The sequence below is a fragment of the Ornithodoros turicata genome, chromosome 6 (assembly GCF_037126465.1).
Source record: "Ornithodoros turicata isolate Travis chromosome 6, ASM3712646v1, whole genome shotgun sequence".
NCBI classification, from domain to species: Eukaryota; Metazoa; Arthropoda; class Arachnida; order Ixodida; family Argasidae; genus Ornithodoros; species Ornithodoros turicata.
In genome coordinates, this window is record NC_088206.1 from 58,189,499 (window position 1) to 58,211,677 (window position 22,179).

Below are 22,179 nucleotides of genomic sequence, written 5' to 3' on the forward strand. Positions count from 1 at the left end.
TTATTTTTTCAAGGTACAAAATTTCACTTACACCATTATTGCGGAGAGTCATTAAATTGACCTCTTACATATGTCTTACCCTGAACAATACGTTACTCTTAATACTTATATCCCTGTCACACTGCACGACATTTAAACACAACTTCGGCCTTTTAAAAAATCACCAAACCAGTCAGCTAGCTCAGTATGAAACTAATTATCGCCCTCTGTAGTAATAACTGACATTGACTAATTATCTAATTAAACCTAAATTTAAGTTAAGTCTAATCTAAGCTAATTATCGTACTTTGTAGTAATAACGGATATTGAAGAGTTCAGGCGAGCTTCTTTGCGTCATGCGTTTCTCAGTCCACATAGTCATTGTCATCATTATTGACATTATAACCCTCTAGTTGTAGTTTCATGTTCGTTGATTGTCAATGTGTTTGTCCCCCTTGGACCACTGAGGTACATTAATATATAAATAATACGTTGTCTTAACCACTTCTCTGGCCCTGTAGAACTGTCCCTATTCGAAATATCAGCGGCTTCCGAAGCCAGAGTCTTGTTTCAATATTTGGTATCCTAGCAAATTTAGTATCATTGTTTAGGTCTTACCACACTTCCCTCCGTACCGTCTACCCATGTTGGTGATGGTGAGGTGGTAACGAAAAAAAAAAGGGGGGGGGGGAGTGAGTGACACACATGGGGATGCGAGTTTCGACGAAGTCGATCTGCTACATCAGTCCGCTTACACACAGAAAGTACAAAGTACACGTATTGCGGCTGTGCTGCAGTTTAATGCATTGTTCTCGGTATCTTACTACCATTAACGCAAATCGTGCCGGACTTAATGGCTCTCAGACCTTTCCTGAATATTTTACACACAGCTCGAAAACGCCGCGTAGGGGTTAGCTTGCATATATTCCGTGTTCCCGCGGCGTGCTCTTGAGCTGCCGAAAACAATATAAGCTAAGCAGCGTAAGCCATCAATAACAATAAAGAGCGGGTACCACTTAAAATAATTAAGAAATCGGAGCTAATCAAAGAGTATAAGGAAAGGGAAAAAGAAAAGAAACGCTCGATGGACATCTCATATTAGGCCGTTTCATCACATATACTTCTCTAATTCATATAAGCGCAGTGTGAGAGAAGACGTTCCTTTATATAGGACACAGTCAATTGGAATAAATGAACAGAAAGTCCTCTCTAATGGATGGATGCGTGGGCGTGTCCCTGATTGGCGGACCACACGACAACATCCGGTCTATGGGATGTCGTCTGCTTAAATATTGCCCACTTCCGGTCGTCTCCGTATGACGCCACGTGTTTCATTCCTCAATTAGGACAAAGGCTCCGCTCTGTATGATCGTGTAGCCGGCCACTCGCGATGCGTTCGGCATGCATGCCTCGTGTACGAGCAAAGGTGGTAGCTAGCAACCAGGGAAGGAAACAGAAACGGTAACAGAAACGGAAACGGTATTATACCGGAAATATAGCAGGTAACGGTAACAGAAACAGAAACGGATATCGCACTGTTATAATACCTGAAACAGAAACGGAAACGACAATAATTTACGGTAATAATTCGGGTACCGCAGGACCTGAATTATTTCAATTCATGTAGATAAATTTATTAAATAAACCTGAATGAAGCAAACTAAAATTAACTGAAGAACTAAAACTAAAATGAACTATCAAACGAGCATATAAGTAAGTAATTTACAGTAAATAGAAGAAGCATAGTTCTTATACGCTTATGGTGACCTGGAAGTTGCAAGTGTGAGTAACATTCCTGGAAACCATGTTCATATTAGCTGTTCACAAAAATCACGTACGTATATGTGTACTTTGAATAAACCACATCATCAGGACATATCCCATCCTGCCCCATTATGCCTTGGGGTAGTGGGCCGCACCTCACGTGGCGAATCTCCCCATTCATTACCATTAATTTATTTGTTGTTGTTGTTGAATAAACGTTGTCTCTTGTATATGCATGTATCCCTGGAGTCCTCAAAATAGACTTCAGAACGTAGAGGGATTAAGTTTTGAGAGCTTTTTTTTTTTCGTTACGTTTCCTTCTTTTTTTTAAAAAAAAAAAAGGAAACGTAACGGAAACCAAAGCAACAATGGTGATAAACGAAACAGAAACAAATAAGGGCCAGTAACGGAGGTGATAACGAAAAAGATTCCGTTACCTTTCCCTGGTAGCAACAGAATGAAAAACAGTCCACGCTGCATGGCATGTATGAGACGTTCGCTTTGGTAAAGGCTGCTTATAACTAAACCTGAATGGCGTACACATTGGTGCATGGTTGTCACTACTAGTTCCAGGACTGACCATCAGGTGGCATAACTGAATGTGTTACAAAGGATGCGTTTTTACACTCTGAGCACACACTGTAACCTGTGTGGTATCACCAAACCCTATTGTAAGATGTAACGATCTGTTAACTAATATAAATGTGCTTGGATGACGCAGCCGTTGCTCTGATTCTTTTTCTCATGACCACCATATAGTGGTCCCACGAAATTTCACGTTTCTTCGATTGCGCGTTTAGAGTTGGTTACTCGGGGTAAGGTTAATCATAACGACCCTGTAAATGAGAATGACTGTCAGCCTCGAGAAGTACAAGCTTATTCCTATTCAAACCATATGCATAAACTGTTAAAAAATGTGGTGGTGGTGGTGGTGGTGGTACTACTGAAAGAGGTCGTTGTTGTCGGCCTCACAAAGGTGGGCAACGTCACGACTAACGCTCTGGGGGAATGTGCGTCCTGGGCAGACTTCTAAGGGAACTGCGCCGACGAAAAAGATGGTGGTGGGTGGTGGTGGTGACGAAAAACCGGCTTGCCGCTGTTGGCCTCACGTATGTGGGCTGCGTCACGACTGTAGCCAGGATGAGATGATAGACGAAAAAGAACTTCACCGCATAACACGCTGCTACCATTCAGGACGATATTGTTCTTTCTCCTGATTCGTTGAACGTGCGAGGCTTACGCCTTTTTGTGACAACCATCATCCATACATTTGAGTTAATTGTCACATACAAACTCAGGGTTGTTAATATGGTACGGTTATGTACCGATATCGTAGTGATCACTGCTGGTTTGCGGCATGAGCAAGGTTCCGTTTTAAGAGCGCATAGTTTAAGTATGTGCGTTTGTGATCTGAAACGTACACAAAGCCATTCCAAATAATTACCACTCCCAATACGGAGTGCGATGCATTACTGCTGGTACGTGTGAGCGCATATCCAAACACACACGGCGGCGTTGCGGACGGTGATCATACGTATACAACGTCGATTTGGTGAACCGGCTCCTAACCAGATGGACATTCCCTATCAAAGGTATTGAGAAACAATAACACCGAAAGGGGCACGTGGTGGCTTTCCACGAACGAAATCCCAGCTGCTTTCGGCCATCGTCCGTGCTACATCACATTGCTTGTATTAAGTACATGGTACACGTTCGGCGATGTTATCTTTCAGCTGTGGTGTTGGTCTGACAAGGGATTCTTTTCGGAAGAAGGGCTTCTATATGCTGGTAGTTCGTTTGTTTGTGCTAGTTGTAGCGATCGGAATTTTAAAGATATTTTAAAGATATAAAGATTATTTTGAGAATTCGGAAGCCTTCAAGAGCCACTTGACTCATTGCTCCAATGCAGTCCACAACTTGCAAAAACATGCAGTTTATCTCAGAGGCATCGGTTATTTCGTTCATTTCATTCATTACTTCATGTGATTTGATTTCACTTTATACAGAAATGAGGTTCAGGCACAAAAGGCGAACCCTGACGTGGTACCTGAACCAGTACCATCATTTAACGGATCAGTTGTTTTAATTCCTAAGTATTACATAGTCTTACATTTAAATTTCTGCAGCTTTAATTCTTAAATAATCACCACATCAGTTACCCCCTTAATCATCGGTGCTTCATCTAATCTAGCGCATCATTCAATCTAGCGCTTCATCTAATCTGTGTTTGACGCATCATTCTCAGTGTATAGCTCTTGCGCCATGTAACACCAAATCATCGCCATAATCAGACTACAACTGTTAACGAACGATACCTGCATATTACGATGGTGACTAGATTAAGGAAGAGAGGGAAAAGACGAATAGTGATGATGATCCTTAGATGCATCCGCTGCTAGCCATGTCAACCAATCCGCTTAGAAGAATTTGTGGGAGGAGGTGCGATAAGCGGACAAGATGCGCTGTGTAAACTAGTCTTTGTTCCTTCACAATACAGTGTGTCTCTGCTAATGCAAATACAGGAACGATAACGGATTGCTAATGTTACTTAAAACTTCAACGCTCTTTGTCTATCTTCGTGTCATTAGATGGTGTTAGTACACCGATTGATAACGTCACCGTGAAGTTATCGTACACACCGGAACCAATTGAACCGCATGTTAATTAAAATCTCAGTATCCGCTGATAGGGTGCGGTAGATATAGTACTTCGGAAGCCACGTTATCAACGGTCAACCAGCACTGTATCTGTTTATCAACAACCATCCAAATAAACAGCAAAACGGAGATAATCACCTTTAAAAGGTCAACATTCACAAACTGACTAACTGACCACAGATTTCAGTACTTTGCTATCGTTTGATCTCGAGCATGATACACAATAGTGAGTTTTAGTATAACGTACGCTGTCGCCTTTGCGTACCGAAGGGATACGTGGTGGTGGTGCGTACGCTACATAAAACTCTCTATTAGAGAGTTTTAGTGAGTCGTACGCTGTCACCTCTGCGTACGTAAGAGATACATGGTGGTTATGCGCACTGCGCGAAGCTCTCTTTATGGTTTGCGCGTGCGCAGAACCAACCACGCTATCCCTTATGTACGCAAAGGCGATAGCGTACGTTACGGTACATAAAACTCTCTATTGCCAGGTACAGCGCAACGTTATTGAGCACGAAGTAATCGACGTCCAATTGATTAGATTACGCGTCCGCTCACTGAGGAGCCAGCCGCATGTCAGGTTTCACATAACCATCGTCGCAGCAATGTGCGTGAAGGTGTAAAGACAAATTGATCCAGCCTATGGTACCGGTGCAATGCATTACAAATATTCGTGACTGTCTGTCGTGACCACTTTCGCGGCGGGAATTCAACAAGAAGCAGCTCCGCCCTTTCTCGAAAGGCACTTCATATTCCATCTCTTTCTTAGATACAATGTTTCTGTCGAGAAAATGATTCTCTTAATTCCACCATTATTTATTTATTTATTTTTCTTCTCCTTCTTTCTTTTTTTTTTTTTTTTTTTTGCGCAGCATCCAAGACTGTTACCTCCTAACACGTCGAACTGGGTCCGTTGGTAATCTATCGAGTATTAAAAGCGCTAAAAGCACACAAAGAGAAGGCACACGCTACATGCGTGTCATCTTCTTGTGTGGTCTTAGCGCTGTTAGTATACTCGACAGCAAGGTCGTTCAAATTCGAACAACGAAAGGCAAAAGGCAAGCACGTCATGATTACATAACCGTTCTGCACTTCGTTTTGCTTTTTCCGTCTTTCCTCTTTTTGGAATAGCAAGCCGGCTCTTTGCCAGCTATCCTTTCCTTTCTATATTTTTTTCTTAATAAACATGTAACCCCCGCCCCCCCCCCCCATTCTGCACTATTGAAAGAGAACTTCACCACATGGCACGCGGAATGATATACCGTTAACACTTCTGATTTGTGGAAAGCGCAGGGCATACGCCCTTTTGTGACAGTTGACGTAAACTCTAGCAACTGAACTTCACCGCATAGCAGGCTCTGCGCCAACCATTGCCAAGAATGATAGGGTTACCGCTTCTGATTCGAAGAGAGATGAGGGCGTACGCCATTTTGTGTCAATTTGGATATACGATAATTGACACAAAAAGGCGTACGCCTCCCTCACTCTTCGCATCAGAAGCGATAACCGTATCATTCGTGGCAATGGTTGGCGCAGAGCGTGCTATGCGGTGAAGTTCAGTTTTTAGAGTGTAGCTAGAGTGTCACAAAAAGCCGTACGCCTCCCGTTTTCAACAGATCAAGGGAGGGAACGACGACATTCGTTGGCATTCATGGCATTCAGTAGCGTCGCATGCAGTGAAGTTCTATTTCAAGAGTCCAGGGAAGCTAAATTCGTCAGTGTTTGAGATAACTTGATGCGTGGAGATAAGTAATCGGAACGCGCCTATTGGATAGCGTTGCGCACGGTGCTGCCCGCTGTCCAATAGACGCGTTCCGGTTGTTTCATGGCATCAAGTTACCTTACACTGAACAAACTTAGCCTCCCAGGATTTATGAACATCAACTTTATTTTTACAAATAAACATGGTACATTTTACGAACCTTTATTTTTGACCAAGGAAATATGTAATTATGCTTTCGAAGTACAGGTATGCCATCCCAGATTTTCAAATGTTGTTGCTAAGATAAGCCACCTTCATAACCTACTAACTCCACTACTCTTAACAGCGCACGACCAAACTGAATGTGTGCAAAGGAAAATCTTCTATGACAGATACATCGGCATCACCAAATACTATGCCTATAATTATTTGCTTTAAAAAATACGAATGGTTACTCTCTCTTGTCGGCCGCTGCGCCGTCATTTCATATTTTTCCATAAACTTCTTCATTCGCGAATTGATTATCGTCCTGAGCTTCTGTCGTCCATTTCATTTCATGTACCGCTTATAGTTCCCTCAGATGTTACCCTACCTTTTATGTCAATATGCATTGCAAACTTAGTCCATTAATAAGAACTCTGGTGCATTTCAACAACTTCAGTAGTCAACATAATATGGATATTTTCGCTCATACTCTAATGTTTCTGACCACTACGGAGGTTGCTCAGGACCGACTTATTTCATGATTGCTATTATATGCTGTTGTTGATACTCATTTTTGTATGCCTCAAACTACTGTGTATGCTGCGTATATTGAATATTGTTGTTCGCCTTCTTTTCTTTTTTTCTTTCTTTGGCATCTTTTTTTCTGGTTTGATTGTTTTTAGTGATTGAGTGTGCACTAGCTGTTACCCAGGCCTTTACCGGCTGTTCAGAGGCGCCTAAAAAATAAATAAATTGAAACTGAAATTGGACCTACATAGTTTCGCTTTTTCGCCCGTTTATACAAACCTTTCCTCCGCACGGAAATTCCATCGAATAACGTTCACGTCGTAACACCAGAAGCTGTGTGAGTAGTCGGCGCGGAAAAGGCGAGTTATAAAATAGCTTTGAGGAAGCGCTTGACCTTCACATTTGGACTTTTGCGTAACCGTGGCAAAGTTCTTCCTTATGACCGGACGCTTTGCATTCATTAGCATGCCCCTGGCAGAGGAAAGGTCCGGTCTCCATCCAAACAAGGCCACCTCGATGAGGCAACTGCGTTACACGAGCTGAGATACCGATAGCCACCGCCTATCCAGTGCCGTATAAACAGTAGAGGTCAGGGCAATATTAATCAATAACTTAAATAAAATCAAATGACACAAAATCTGCGCTGACGGTGACATTTTATTGATTTTAAACGGCATCCTCCGCGAATTCTGCAGTATTGTTGTCGTGTTAATACGGTAAAATGTATCTAATTGGTTATTATTTCACCTCCATCGTCCGTTAAAGTCACCGATTGTATTTCGTGTCGTCCTGCAAGCCTTCGCGCGAGCGTTGTCCTTTACAAATACCTTGCGTTGGTTTGTTTGTTTGCGTTGTTTGTGTTATCCTTGGTTGCTGTACATTAAGTGGCCTCCATAACTTTGTTTTCGCATAATTCTTGAGAACTCCTTTCATGTTCTGAAGCAACTTGGTTCTTCTTCTTCTATTTTTAACGTTGCCGTTTCCAGCAGGAAGTCACCTCCTGCTTTCCAAGTAAGGTCATGTCGTTCACAATGACTTACTAACACGCGAATGAACATTTCTTCTTTAACGTTATTCCTTCTACCCAACAAGAACAAATGTATCATGACGTGTATATCTACTCCTAATTACTAATATTATTATAAGATGACGATGATGGCGATGCGTTTATACTACCTCTGGAAAGCAATACCTTCTTTCTAAAGAGTAACGGGCACCACTTGTACGTTGCAACGAATAGCACATTGCTCATTGCTTGGTGTAACTAAGTTTTTGTTCAAGTTGGAGGCGGTCCACTCATTCAATAGGAATGACGATTTCCATTCGCATAGCACTGATAACGATACTATAAAAACAGAGGTTTACAAATAGGTTCGTAAAGGTTTGTGTACTCAGATTTAGTTTGAGTTCTTGATAAGTAAACACTTCACATTATAAGAGCGCACTTTGTTAAAAGCAATATATTGCGGAGAGCCTCAGAATATCTTATTTCTGCCCTACTTTCTCACGGTGGTTCGTGCGTCTACGATTTCCTGGAGTTGTGTATGTCACACTTTCACTCGGGAGATAATACAATAAAGCCTAATGGATCCCCACAAAAAATATACAATAATTACGTTCTGTCCCCCAACAATAATTTTAAGCAGTTTCATTTTCCAAGTGCATAGGCCACGCATGTTTTGTACATTTGACTTTCTGACTGATTCTTTCTTTTGCTTATGTTGTGGAGTCGGTTTCTCGTCGTAACCATCTCACCCTCTTAAAAATCAGGTGTGGCCGAGTTCCTCTTACGCATCTTCATTGTGAACGTTCGTAGTTTCACTGTATATACAATCGAAGACAAATGAAGTGGGTATACGAATCACATCTCAGTAGGATTTTTTTAAATCTTCTTCTTGCCGACCAGAATACTGTACTAGAAGGCTCTGTTCCAAAAAATCGGTGGCTCGCGCCCTGAGGCTTTTGCTTCGAACTCCTTTATAATGCAACCCCTTAAAGGCAAAGGCACTCATACATGTGGAGTGTGATCTCCAGATTAGATGCATGTCGTCTCTAGAATATTACTACTGAAAGAAAATAACTTGGACATATATATATTTTTTAAAGGTTCCTTTGGTTTTGTGCCAGACTACGTTTCGTATTCGATGTTGTAGTATATCAGGGGATAGGAATTACATTCCCATGTGCTGTGTTGTGTTTTTTGAGTAAATCATAAGTAACTTCGTCGATGTGGATCGGGTGACGTCGTAGGCTGTGCACGAGGAGAGGGACCGGACTTCCCAGAGTCCCATTATCAGCAGAACCAGAGGCCGGCTCTCAACTTCCGCTGCTCGCAAGAGGACATCCGTCGTTCTCACTCTTATCCAACACTCGGCAGACCTCCCTTTGCTGGAGATTCCGAGGAAATATGTGTACATCCCCCAATACCAGGAACAGACGCGAAAAATTATAGCAGCTGTCTCCGAAAATCGAATGTCTGTTTCCCACACGCCGCGAAAACTCAAGTGACAAGTTATATATTCTAATAGAATACTGCCATCACGGTGTTACTGCCACGATGCTACTCGAACCATTATTTCTCTCTCTCACTTTCTGTTTTCGCTGGCATATCCACGTTTTTCTGTTTCGTCTAATCGAATATAATGAATTCGTTGAGTGCGCTGTTTTGAATATGTATCACATTCAACATTATGAACCCCGTTATAAATGTAATTGCAGTCCCTCAGAAGAAAACAGATATGTATATCTGTGGTTAATGGTACAAGATGGGGTATGTAATGCGCGTAATAGATCCGATAGTCACATTTAGTTCATATAAATGCTTAGTTCAAATATAAAGTGACCCATCATCTACATCTGCATACATCAGTCAGCATAAATTAAATGAAAATTCGCAACAAAATATCAGCTTCGGAATATTGAAATGCACACTCCAGAGCAAAAAGCAAAAGCATAATAAAAAGTAAAGACATTACCACCTGTGATTTTATTGGTATTGTATGTCCTTAAGATATATCACTGGACCTTATGAATTTTTTCGTTGGGTTCTTTTCTGGAGTATCTCACTAGCTCCTTTGTATACTTCTGCGGCAGCTGTAACAGCCCCATAGCGGAACATGACACCATCAATGAACGCTTAAAAATAATAAAAGTGCTTGTTACGTGTTGGATCGTAAATCATTCGCCATCTGCAATATTATTGACGTGCGGTCGCACTATGATGCTCGTGCAGTATAAAGGACAATACATCATTGGTTCGTCGAAAAGGAGAACACAGCGCCATCTTGCGATGCAGCGGAGAATTTCCTCGCGCCGCGCGTCCCCACTTTCTTTTCGCTGGTTAAATGTGAAAAGGTGATATTCCCGTGGATCTCAGAAAGTGACAACGACGTACGGGCATGCGAAAATGGTTCGTGTGGTTTTTGCCATGCGCTCTGCCTTTTGTTCCGCTTTCGAAAGGTTTGGGAGGGCCCTCTGGATGATGGCAACAGCGGAACGTTTTGTGCCACTCATTCACTTGTCCTGTAATGCGTGCTGCAGATATATTGTTATGGACATACGTCCTGTCTTTCAGTCGAATGGAGAACCACGGAGCAGTTCCCGCCGGCTTAATGTTTTGTGTCAAATAGTTGAACGAACAGTGTTTATGAGCAGCAGCCGTGTAGAGTGCCAGAAAAAGAGAAAACCGAGTGCCCAGCACATGTCCATTACACACAACTCATGTGAATTTGACTGTACACTCTTAGAAATGAGCTTCACCGCATAGCACGCTCCTAACCAACCATCATCTCGAAAGATATCGTTATCTGCCCTGATTTGTTAAAAACGGGAGGCGTACGCCTTTTTTGTGACACTTATGCTTACGCTGTTCATAATTGTCACACAAAAAAGCGTGTGTATTGTCATCAAGCAAGATAACTACCTATGGAGGTAGCCTCCTTTACACAAACTCTATCTTACATACCAGATAACAACGCTCCAGAGGGAGATTGCTTTTTGTACGTGCCATACCCTGCGAACAATCCTGAAACTCCGGAAGGGTCGCTACGGGGGAGCAGTACAGTCCTAGTGGGTTTACTAGAACTTGATATGCCACTCACCTTGATCATGATCAAAGAACCGAGTCGCTATAAGCCAGCGGCGACAGCACCCCACAGACCCAAATAATGACTGCTCACGGATGATATGTGCACGCAGCCTGGCTCTCATTGCCCGAAAAATAGCTATGCTCCCAACATCTCCCGTACGGCTCCCGTTTTCAACAAATCGGGGCCGATAACGATATGATTCGAAATGATGGTTGGCTAGGAGCGTACTATGCGGTGAAGTTCATTTTTAAGAGTGTAATGCACGAATTGTGTTTGGAACGTTACAGACCCACGAAGCGATCAGTTCACAAGCTCGCTCTACTGCCATTGCCTTCACGCATTGCTTCCTGGAACTTTTGATTGTAAGCACTGTCGAGTGTCGTACACTCTTAAAAATGAACTTCACCGCATAGCACGCTCCTAGCCAACCATTATCTCGAATGATATCGTTATCTGCTCTGATTTGTTGAAAACAGGGGGCGTACGCCTTTTCTGTGACAATTATGAACAGCATAAGTGTCACAGAAATGGCGTACGCCCCCCGTTTTCAACAAATCAGGGCAGATAACGATATCATTCGAGATAATGGTTGGCTAGGAGCGTGCTATGCGGTGAAGTTCATTTTTAAGAGTGTAGCCCTCTCACGTGAAGAGAGGGCGAAAGAGCGAGACGTGTTTGTGTTTACAACTTTCTCACGTCCGCATGCTCGCGTATTTGGAACTGCGGTTACGCCGGCAAGTGACGGTGTAGCGTGTTTTTTTTTTTTTTTCTTCTTCTTCTTGGCGATTCTCACCGGTTAGAGATCTTTTCCTCGGTTGTGGCTTCTCCTGTTTTCGTCGTGACATGGCATGGGCCGTCCTGTGCGTGCTGAGCAGTCTCTCAGCGTCCTCGCCTTCCGTTGTGGCACCCAGCCTTCTCACGTGCCACCGCAGCGTCTTCCCTGCTACAGCAACGCAGGAAGACGCCCGGCTGACACCAACACCCCACGTGACACCCGACGACACCACTTCTCCAGCACACCACCACTCATTCACAAATCCGAGTCAAAGCACTGAACATTCTCACCACTCCTGTCTCAGAACATCCTAACGAAAATGAAGCGGACGGCGGTCGTTTTGAAGCAGACGACACTGGCTCTCCCAGAGCGCGCGCGAGAACCACAAACACACCACGTGATGACAAATCTGTTTCACTGTCGTCGACACCTCGCGCACCAAACTCGTCCACTCCGCGGAGAAATATCCAGTACACACCAAGATGACATCATCATCAACGTCATCACAGTTAAAATCATCGGATATCAACGGAGTTGATGTTTAGGAGGATACCGCACGGACGGGGTCGTGTCCGTGCTGACGCGCGGTCTGCTTAGCGGATAGCAGTTGCGCGAGGTTTGCCCCCCTCCCCCCCTGGCGCCCTTCCCCCGGGAAAGAGAGAGGGGAGCGGTCAACGGGGAGAGAGAGCGAGAGGGATTTTCGTGGACGATGGTGAGGAGAGGAGGAAGAGAGCGCGACGCTGGAGGGCGTTGCGGACGCACGCGCGTCATGCTGTCGTCTGCTCGCGTGGGCGGGACGGACGTACAGTAGTTGGGGGGTGCATCATTCTTCTGCTGGACGTGGGGTAGATAGGGAAATGGGTGGGTTGAATTTGAAAGTAGGGGTTGACAGTGGGGTGTCTGGAATAGGAAGGGGTGTTGCAGGGATGGGCGTCTGTGGTGGACAGAGGTTGGGACATTTGCGTTGGTTTTATGTGTTTCTGACGTTCAGACGTGTGGCAAGAATGATGTTCGACTGGAGATCGTTGTCTCTTGTTCTCTGGAAGAATGTGCCAACCAAATGCTATTTTTGGAATGGTTCACGAGAATAACGCTGCATTGCGTTCTTTTGTTGACGTTAAACGTACCACGATCTCACCCGACATGATCTCAGTTGTCTCGCGACGTAAACCCCCAATTATTATAATTATTACCTTACCCGAAAAAAATCTGCGAAGAACAGTTTGTCTGCGCCGTTGTAGTTCTTGCAGGCGCTTCGGACCTAATACGAGCAACACGTACAGTTTAAATGAGGGGCATGTTTATTTAGAGACAGGCCTTCCCTCTGAGATACAACAAAGGAATAATGTTACAGTCAGCGAACATCCAATTTCCCGTCAAAGCAGAGCCCTCTGGCGATCCGTGGCAGCCGTGATCTCATGACTGACCGATGACGCCGATCACACATTCAATAACAGAGCTTCACCACATAACATCATCAAGGCCGCCCCACTGCAACAGAGTTATCCATGATGAAAGAAGCCTGAGCAATGGACGACACGAATTAGGTGAAAATACACGACGTCCGATGGCTAGCCTGCGTTTATGCTATATTTTATCAGTTGTACTTTTCCTGCAAAAAATAAAGAAGAAAGGGAGAGCTCCCCCCTCCCTCACCCCAAGTTGCACAGATTTATGCCGTTATAGCTTCGAATCTGAGGAGAGATTGAGGCGTACGCCTTTCTGTGACAGATGACATGCCACAAAAAGACATGCGCTTTCATTTTCAATCAAGCTGGATAGGAAACAATACCATTCGGAATGAAGGATGGCGGGACGCGTTTAAGAGCTGTTTTTAGGGACCTATCCTGTCGGGCAGGCAAACGTGCCAGCTATCCAGTAGTGTATTCAACTGGTGATAATTTAATATGAAGAAACAATGGATAATTGTACTATATCTTAACTAATGAAATTTCTGTCGTGCCCAGCGATCTGCTGTGTCCCGGTTGTTTTAGTTGTTCCACACTGGGGGCAGGTACTGACGGGACAGCTGTGACAACGACTACGTGAAATACTTTATTCTTCCTGTTTTTATTTTACAATCCAAACCAGTTCAAAGAATTTATTTGTTTGATATTTCGACAATTATATTAGCAAAGTATATATTCGATGTCTGTAGAGGCATGCCTATCCTTGTGTGACTTGCAGACCTCATGATGGCCTCTGAAGATCGCGACATACAAACAAAAGAGTGTCCCGGGATGGAGGTTATAATTCCTTGAGATGTTCCCTCATAGGCCGACACGATATCTTACTTCCGCAATTATCACCTGAGATATCCTTTTGTGGACTGCGTCGAGAATGACGCGCTTTTCTCTCTCACTCTCTTTCTCCACTATATAGACCCTCAGAAAATAGGGCGACATATCGTTGCGAAAACTTCATCCTTTTCTTCTTTCTCCCTTTTTCTTTTTTCTCTACTAGACCTGGAGTAGCTTGTCCAGCAGTGAGCATGGCTTACATCTCCATTTTTTTTTCTATCATCATCGCCATTATCATCATCATCAAAACTCACCATGAGGCTAGCCTTCTCCACAGTACTGGGCAGTGAAGTGGTGCAGTTATAGAGATGAAGAGAGAAAACATTTTTAACATATATATAAACATACATAATTTAACAATATTTCTAGTGGTCCATTAGTCATTCAGGTATTTGGTGCAGTCAGTGCTATAAGGATTGTTATGGGCAATGTACGGCCTTGCTTACATTGTTGATTTGATTTGATTCGATTTTAAGAAAAAAAAATTAAATGGAGATTTTGCTTTACTACTGTGAGTCCTGCAACACCACATCACTTACACCAGCTAAGATAATAAATCTGACTGGCCGACAAGATCTGGGATATCACGAGGGTTGGTGTTCTAAACATTCCACTTTTTCCTTTTTTTTTTTTTTTGTTTCATTGTGAATTTTCCCAGGCTACAAGTACCGAACTAATCCTTACATCGTCAGGCCTGACAACTCTACATTTTCTTTCTTTTCCCTGATCTAATCTGATCCAATAAAATACACAAAACACACTCCTATATGTATATAGCCATCACTCTCAATGATATCGTTCTCTCACCGATTTGTTGAAAGTGAGAGGTATACGCCTGTTTTGGACGGGTCGCACTTAGCATTAGTTGTTTTATAAAAGAGTTGCACTCCCCCCTCCCCCCCCCCTTTGCTTTAACATATCAAACTGAATGACGATTAGCCCCGGACTGTGTTTATGCACCAAAGTCCCGTTGTAGTTTGATTGATTAGATGGGACTAAAAAATAATGCAAGGTCCAGCAATATATGTATACCGTCGTCAACAGGGGTGGATCCAGACCCTCTGTTTTTTTTTTTTTTGGGGGGGGGCGGTTTCTTTGTCAGAGCGCGTAGTGGGGGAGGGGAGAGAGGGAAATCCAATGTAAAAACTGACGTATTGGGGGGGGGCGATCGCCCCCCCCCCCCATGGATCCGCCACTGGACGTCAAATAGGAGAACTACCTATGGTGTGAAAAGATGGCTATATGGAGGTTTGTATTGCCAAGGATGGGACAAGCGCAAGGCACTAGTAGTCCCGTTTACACCAATGAAAACTCGATGTTTTGTCATCAAGCAGGGAGGTGTGTTGACATCAAGTGGGGGAACTACCTATGGAGGTAGTCCCCTTTACACTGACGGAAACACGGCACGATTTATGTTTAGGAAGGGAATACTGACTCATTGACAAGTTCGAGCTTGTCCCGTGGGGTTCCACGCTAAGTCACAAAATTACGGGTGGGAGAGAACAAGCTTGCACAATTATCTAGTACTTTGCACAATTTCCACAGCATTGCTTACAGTACTGCTCCTCGAAATATTTTTTTCTTAGTCTAGTACTCTGTATAGCTGGAGGTGAGCGCGGATACGATTGACAGTATCCGCATCATATCCGCGCATGTAACATCCGCGACCACAACTGCATCTCGTTGAAATAGGTGTATCCACGTGGATATTGAGCACACCCTACATCCACGGTCATTGCACTTGAACGAACGAATATAGACAGGAAAAATAATATACGAAAAACGAATATTTTGTGTTGCAAACGTTTTTACTTTTCAGCATGTAACTGTGTCAGGAACGTTACACCATCTACGATTGTCGAATAACAGCTGCTAAAGGAGTAGCAACGCAAAGGGAGGCACACTGCAACACCATTTGTGATTGCACTGCTTGATAATTATTTGCGGATTTCAAAGGATTATACTTTTACCCGCAAACCAGAATGCCGTGTGGATAACAGCGCTGATTCGCGATATAACTGGAGCCGCGTATAGGTCTCTTCATATAGCAACATACATATACTCATTTAGGAGCATACACAGTCTATATTCACGCTCTTGATGTATATGTCTTTTTGTTGTGTATTGATAAACTTCTGTGAAAATCCTCAGCCCATCCAGCATTACGCGCGTTGAAAAACAAGTGACAAGTCCATTCCCGAACCACCACGCAGTATATACACACACACACGCATACGCACACTGGGTCAGTGAGAAAGATAGTTCGCCGTCCAAGCATCTTCCTCAGACATCTCTCGACGTGGTCTTTTGATGCAACGACTTCCCAGAACTCAAGCTCTCCATTTCCCTTTTTTTTTCTTTTCTCTCTTTCTCTTTTTATTTCGTGTAATTATTTGCTGCTTCGAGCATTGGGGGGTCATATATACTGAACATGGGCCGAGACAGCTGCGAGAGCCTGCTCCAGAGGGTACTACGTCTTAAGAGTGGGGGGAAAGCGAAGTCCTCGCCTTGACCTCGGTGACCCCGTCCATAGCGGCTACTCGTTGCGCGTTCCCGAGCGAGCGTCTCATGTGAGCTCCAGAAACGGGCGTACTGGGGTCTTGCGATTCGAGGTTTTGGTTCTGCATTTGTTGGCAACTCTCCGCTGCTGCACTTAAAGTGGAATGCGGAAGAGAAAAAGATTAAGGTAGTAGTATTTCTATGTTTTTCCCCTTTTCCTGTATGGTGTGTTTCGTGCATCTAATGTAAAGAGGTAGGCGATATGAAGAACAACAACAACAAATAAATCGTGACTATGACCTGGAGTGATTCACCACTGGAGAGCAGTACACTACCCCCATTACACGCGAAACATTAGATGTGAGATATGAGAATGAAGTTAAAGTTATGTGCAAGTACAACAATTGAGCAACAGCAACAACAGATAAATTAATGGTGATGAATGGAGAAATTCGCCACATAATTTGCGGCCCGTTACCCCAGGGCACAATGGGCAGGACGCGATGTGTCCTGAGCTCTCCTACACTGGCTGCGCTACGCCACAAGAAGGAAGGTGAAGAAAAAAGAAGAAAAGAAAGAAAAGAAACGCACATGAAAGAAGCACCAATGGTCATTGAGATACAGACATGAACAGATATCACAGCATGTAAAGAAGAATTCCCACTGGTTAAGTACGGTTCTCAAATTTTGTGCACCAATTCGATGTTTATACTTTGCGATGTTGCTGGGATTTATACCGGAAGCCTGTGAGTTCATGCGCCTGAAGTCCACTTCGTCTTCTCGCCGTGATCTGAGAATTTGCTTCGTATTTCCCCCTCCATTCGTGTTCACATTCTGTACCCTTTCTCTGTATGCCACACTGCGACCCTAGCCTTTCTAAGCCTCGTCCGGATATTTCGAGCTTCGTATTATCACATCGCCACCGTTCAAACCGATCTTCGACCTCTCCTCGATGCTTACACACTAAAAACGTGTGAGATGAGAGCGTCAGGGGCACGTCGTCCTCGCCCTGAGTAACCTGGGGGATTCTCGTCTTAATTAGTGCGAGAGAGGCACCTTTTGCTCAAATCTTAAACTGGAGATCATAAACTGGTGTTTCCGATGGATTTGTCTGAATTCTTCACTAGGCCCTATCGCTGACTCGAAAGGCTGAGGTACACGTCTCGAAATTTCATCATATGCCATTGTATAGCTGCTCGGTTGCTCCAGAACTCTTGGTATTGGAACGGTACCCTGATCATTCGTTGGATATTTTGTGAGCCTTGTGGGTCTGAAAAGATGGCCTCGGTACCAGTGTCTTTCAAAGGCGTCTGTGAAAAACGGGTCATTTTCCGGATGCTTTCACAATGTCAATCTGTCGGGATGGGCATTTTGGAGCATTCCCCTCGGAACGAGTGCTCCAGAACGAGATCCAGCTGCTGCGCTTTGTTTAACTAAGATCAGAATAGTTCAGAATATTTTATTAACATAATTATCCTTCTTGGCACTCATATATATCAAAACTAATTGATCTCAGACGTTCAAGTCAGTCTAAGTATTACATATATTTACCGCACCTACGCTATCGCTGTCCACTGTACTGCATGCGGAATCACTTACACGTCTAAGCGCTAAGCTGGAACGCCGGACTTCCCGAACCCTTACCATTCCCACCATCCGCCCCGTCACCGTATATCCCTGCTCACAATGCCACACTCTCAGACAATATGTCCCAATCCCCGACCCTCCTCAAACGTCTCGTTTTCAAAAATTCGCCTGCCAGACAGCTCCTGGACAACGAGGCCAACCTAACGGTACAGAAAACTTGTCAAGGACGTCGAACAAGAATACACCCTTAAAAAAGGAGTCCCGAGAGCCGATTCGGAACGGGACTCACAAAAATGCCTCCCCTCTTCGGGAAATATAACGGAAGCCCGGACAAAACGGGGCCACAGTGGAACCTGCATGACCACCACCATCCATTCACCTTGCCCTGGAGGTCTAGTGCTGCCACCTGGCCGGCAACAAGAAAACGACCTTCGGACCCGCAACAATAGCAGAATCCATGGGAAATCTTGTGAATTACGTCATACACAGCAAACCAGGAAGGTATGGGTCCACTTTCTTTCGGCAAAAGGGCGGGGGACCCTAAGATATAAAGAGGGGAATACCACCGCCTTTTTTTTTTTTTTTTTCTTGCATGGAGATCTGTCCCGGGCGCTTGAATACAGGGGGTCCGTCTGGTTGGTGTCTGGACGAATTTTACGACGAAATATTTGTCCGTCGCATTGGAAATAGAGCTGCACGGTGCCTTCCTGGGCGAAAGTGGGGAACATTGGTCTGTTTTGGCTTCTTTTTTTCTTCTTCTCGCATCTTAGTTGTGTTTGGCTTACGCCTAAGGAAACGTACAGTGACAGATATACTGTTCTGATGACTGAGGCGTGTTCTGGCTTGTCCTCGCTATGCACTCTTCTATGTCAGAGGAGGAGGACGATACTCAGATGCCTGGTTACTGCCCTGAAACGGTGGAAGCGTGACTAATAGTGACACCAGGTTTTATGTTCGTCATTCTAAATAGAAAGTGCTCATTCGATATTCCATGCTGATTGCAAGAAGAATGTTCTTCCGCTGTACGACGAGAAGAAACTTTCCAGAATATTTGCACTTGTTTGTTCGTCTTTGCAGAGATGTCGCGAAAGCATCTTTGCATTTTGAGCACAAACGATGTAGACAAACTGAAATCCCTTTCTGCCCCATATCACTTATAGATCGTGGGTTGCAGATCTGTGTAGCGGCGAGATAGAGATGTAAATAGAAGGTCCTGTGCACCTGCTGGAGATGCTTCAGACAAACTGACTGACAATTTATTTTACAGCCCACTTTTAATTGTTGTAGATGGCAGTCGCTGCACGCCAAAAAGATGATGATGATGATGGCATATCGGCGTTGATGGCTTCACCCGTATGGACAGCGACACGGCTGTAGCCGAGATGAGAAGAGAAGAAAGGATGAATGTTTATGGTTGGTGAGAAGATTTGTAGGTAAACTTCAAGCATCAAAAACTTGTACTTCTAATAAGCACTTGTCAGCAAACCGGAACTGTCAAACATATCCTACGAGACCGTCATGCATGCAATGAGTTGCTAGAGGAATGCTGCAGAAATGGTACGCTGGATGATGTTCTACTTGCCAGGGGCTCTTTCACCAAAGGATATTCGGAAACTTGCTGCCTAGCCTGCTTCCTTCTGGATACCGTTCTGACTGAAGACTCTACGCTTAAAGGTACTGACCCCTACTGATTGCACAATGGAGTTCCCATTTCTCTTGACGTCAGCCGAGAACCGGGACTTTACAACATGATACGCTCCAGGTCATCCAGCATATAGCATAACTCTCTATGTCGTGATCTGCTGAAGATGATGAGGATACGCCATTACCAGATGTCTCACTGTAAATAGTGGCAAACGCTCAAGAGCGTTACTAGCGCCTTGATTTGACATCCAACAAACCAAGTGTTCTAGAGCACCTTGCTGCACCAGAGCGGCAATCGTCCAAATTCGTTTTTCTTCTCTACTTTCCCTTTCTCTCTCTCTCTTAGTGAGTTCAAAATATCCACTAATATTTGAAGTGACCTCAGTTTCGAAGGCACGTAGTTCGTTAACCAACGTTCTAAGAGTTCAGTGTTCGTTAAAATGGTCTAGATACAAGCTAACTGGTGGACGAATTCCATACTGAAGACGACGGACGAACGAGGACGAACTCCATACCCTCTGCTCATTGCTCAGGCACTTTTATTGTGGAGTTCCGCATTCGACAAGGCTTTCAAGCGTCAAGGTCTTCAAGTTACACTGAATCTAGCCTCGCTTTCCTCTACACCTTTCAGCTGTCCCGCTAATAACCGAAAACCGTCCATTCCTCGATACCTTCATCGTCTTCTTTGTCGTTGTCCGCTCCTGACACTTCCACTCGCACAAAATAGCAGAAGGGGCGGTGCACCAAAAGAACATTTCAGTCCGCTTTCCATTGTGGCCAGACGGATTGACCCGTCCCTACACACAACATAGAGACGCAGCTGAAAAGGACACTCACAGATTGACTGTTGAACTTTGTTCTACGGGTAAGAAGAGTGAGGTTGCAGGTGTCCATGTGGTCATTCGCTCTGGGACCGTAAATCGTCGTTCTCGCAATGGTCTTCTTATGTCACGGTGAAGGAGCAGGAAAAAGAAAAAATGAAATATGGTTTTTGCCCGTCCATGCTCTCTCTTTTTTATTCTTGACGGGCGGAGGGGACCAAGGAGGGCTGCCAGGTGCGATGACCTCGGAGAACTGTTTGTCGGTAGGCAATTTTTCGACGTTGTGCGGTTTTTGAAACATGCTCTTCCCGAATATTACGCGAGGTGTCTGCCTAGCTGGTCAAGAGTGGCGTCGAAAGAAAAAAATGTGATAGGCAAGTTTTGGGCACGATGTTCCGAAGAGCTTCATTCTGCTCCCACCAGCGGCACGGCCGAGCGGGTTAAGGCGTGCCGCTCGTTGGTGGTAGCCAAGGTCATGCTGAAGATTGGTAGGTGGTGGGTTCGAATCCTACCGCCGGCTGGGCTGTCTGAGGTTTTCCCTGGGTTTTCCGAAGACTTTCCAGACGAATGTCGGCACAGTTCCCCGTGAAGTCAGCTAACACCGCTGTCCCCCACTCCTTCCTGCTGTCCTCTCTCCATCTGTCCACGTCTCTACGCCGCTCGTAGCCACAGTTGCTTCGCGGCGCTAACACGGAATTTAAAAAAAAATTCTGCTCCGTTCAAACATACTTGTTACGCTGGACTGAGGGGAGGGTATATTTATTAGACGAAAAGGAAAAAAAACGGGGAAAGGTAAGCCAAACGGGACGTCGGCTTGCTATTCCAGAAATAAGAAATAATAATAAATAAATAAAAAGAAAAGATCAGAATTAAAGAAAGAAAGAAATAATAATAAATAAATAAAAAGAAATAAAATAATTAAGAAATAAGAAATGCTGGGCTGAGTGTTATGGTGATCCCTGTGATAAACGTGATCCCTGTCTTTATACATAAATCACCCTTGAAACAGTGGGATGTGGTGGTGATGGTGGTACTGCTTCTTGTGGTCGGCCATCGCTTAGGCGATAAAACGTCACAGCTATTGCAGGTGGGGATCTTGCGTCCTGGGCCGACATTTGTCTGAGGAAAACCAGACTCAGACAGCACAGCCGGCGTCCGGGTTCGAACCCGGGCCACCTGCCAGCGGAGGCACCAGCCCCTCTACGGGAGCTGGTCCCTTGAAACAGAGAGGGGGGCGGGGGGGTAATAGCAGGATCGGCTCACCATTGTTGGCCCCACAGAAGTGGGCGTCGTCCGACTATAGCAAAAAATAAAAATAAAGAAACACGGATGGAGGATGAAGGGTGGAGATGCGTGGAGGGAGCGTGAGTTCGTCGGGGAGATCAAAGTGTTAGGGGTCGTTGAGCAAGACCCGCCTCCTGCGGAAAGAGAACAAGGTCTCTTGCTTTAGCGGAACGTTCGGCATAAGAACCACCGGTACGGAACAGCACGTCGCCACATAACACACTGAGGGCCAACCATTGCACATAATGTTATCGTTACGTTAACGTTACCGTTATCGTTCCTGCTTTTGCGGATAGAACGGGGAGCTCGCCTTCTTGTGACAGATGACATAACTGCATAAGTGTCAC

General features: G+C 44.5%; 1 protein-coding gene and 1 long non-coding RNA gene across 2 annotated transcripts in view; one reads left to right on the top strand and one right to left on the bottom strand.

Annotated features, from left to right (window-relative positions):
* Positions 1 to 12,303, bottom strand: part of LOC135396799 (B-cell lymphoma/leukemia 11A-like) — a 279,520-nt gene extending 267,217 nt beyond the window's left edge. Inside the window, exon 1 of the mRNA XM_064627985.1 lies at positions 11,716 to 12,303. Within this exon, the coding sequence (XP_064484055.1) occupies positions 11,716 to 11,767 (52 nt within the window). The 5' untranslated portion in view covers positions 11,768 to 12,303. The remainder of the gene's footprint in view (positions 1 to 11,715) is intronic.
* LOC135396800 (uncharacterized) overlaps positions 1 to 22,179 on the top strand; it is a 156,067-nt gene that overhangs the window by 98,891 nt on the left and 34,997 nt on the right. The window lies entirely within an intron of this gene.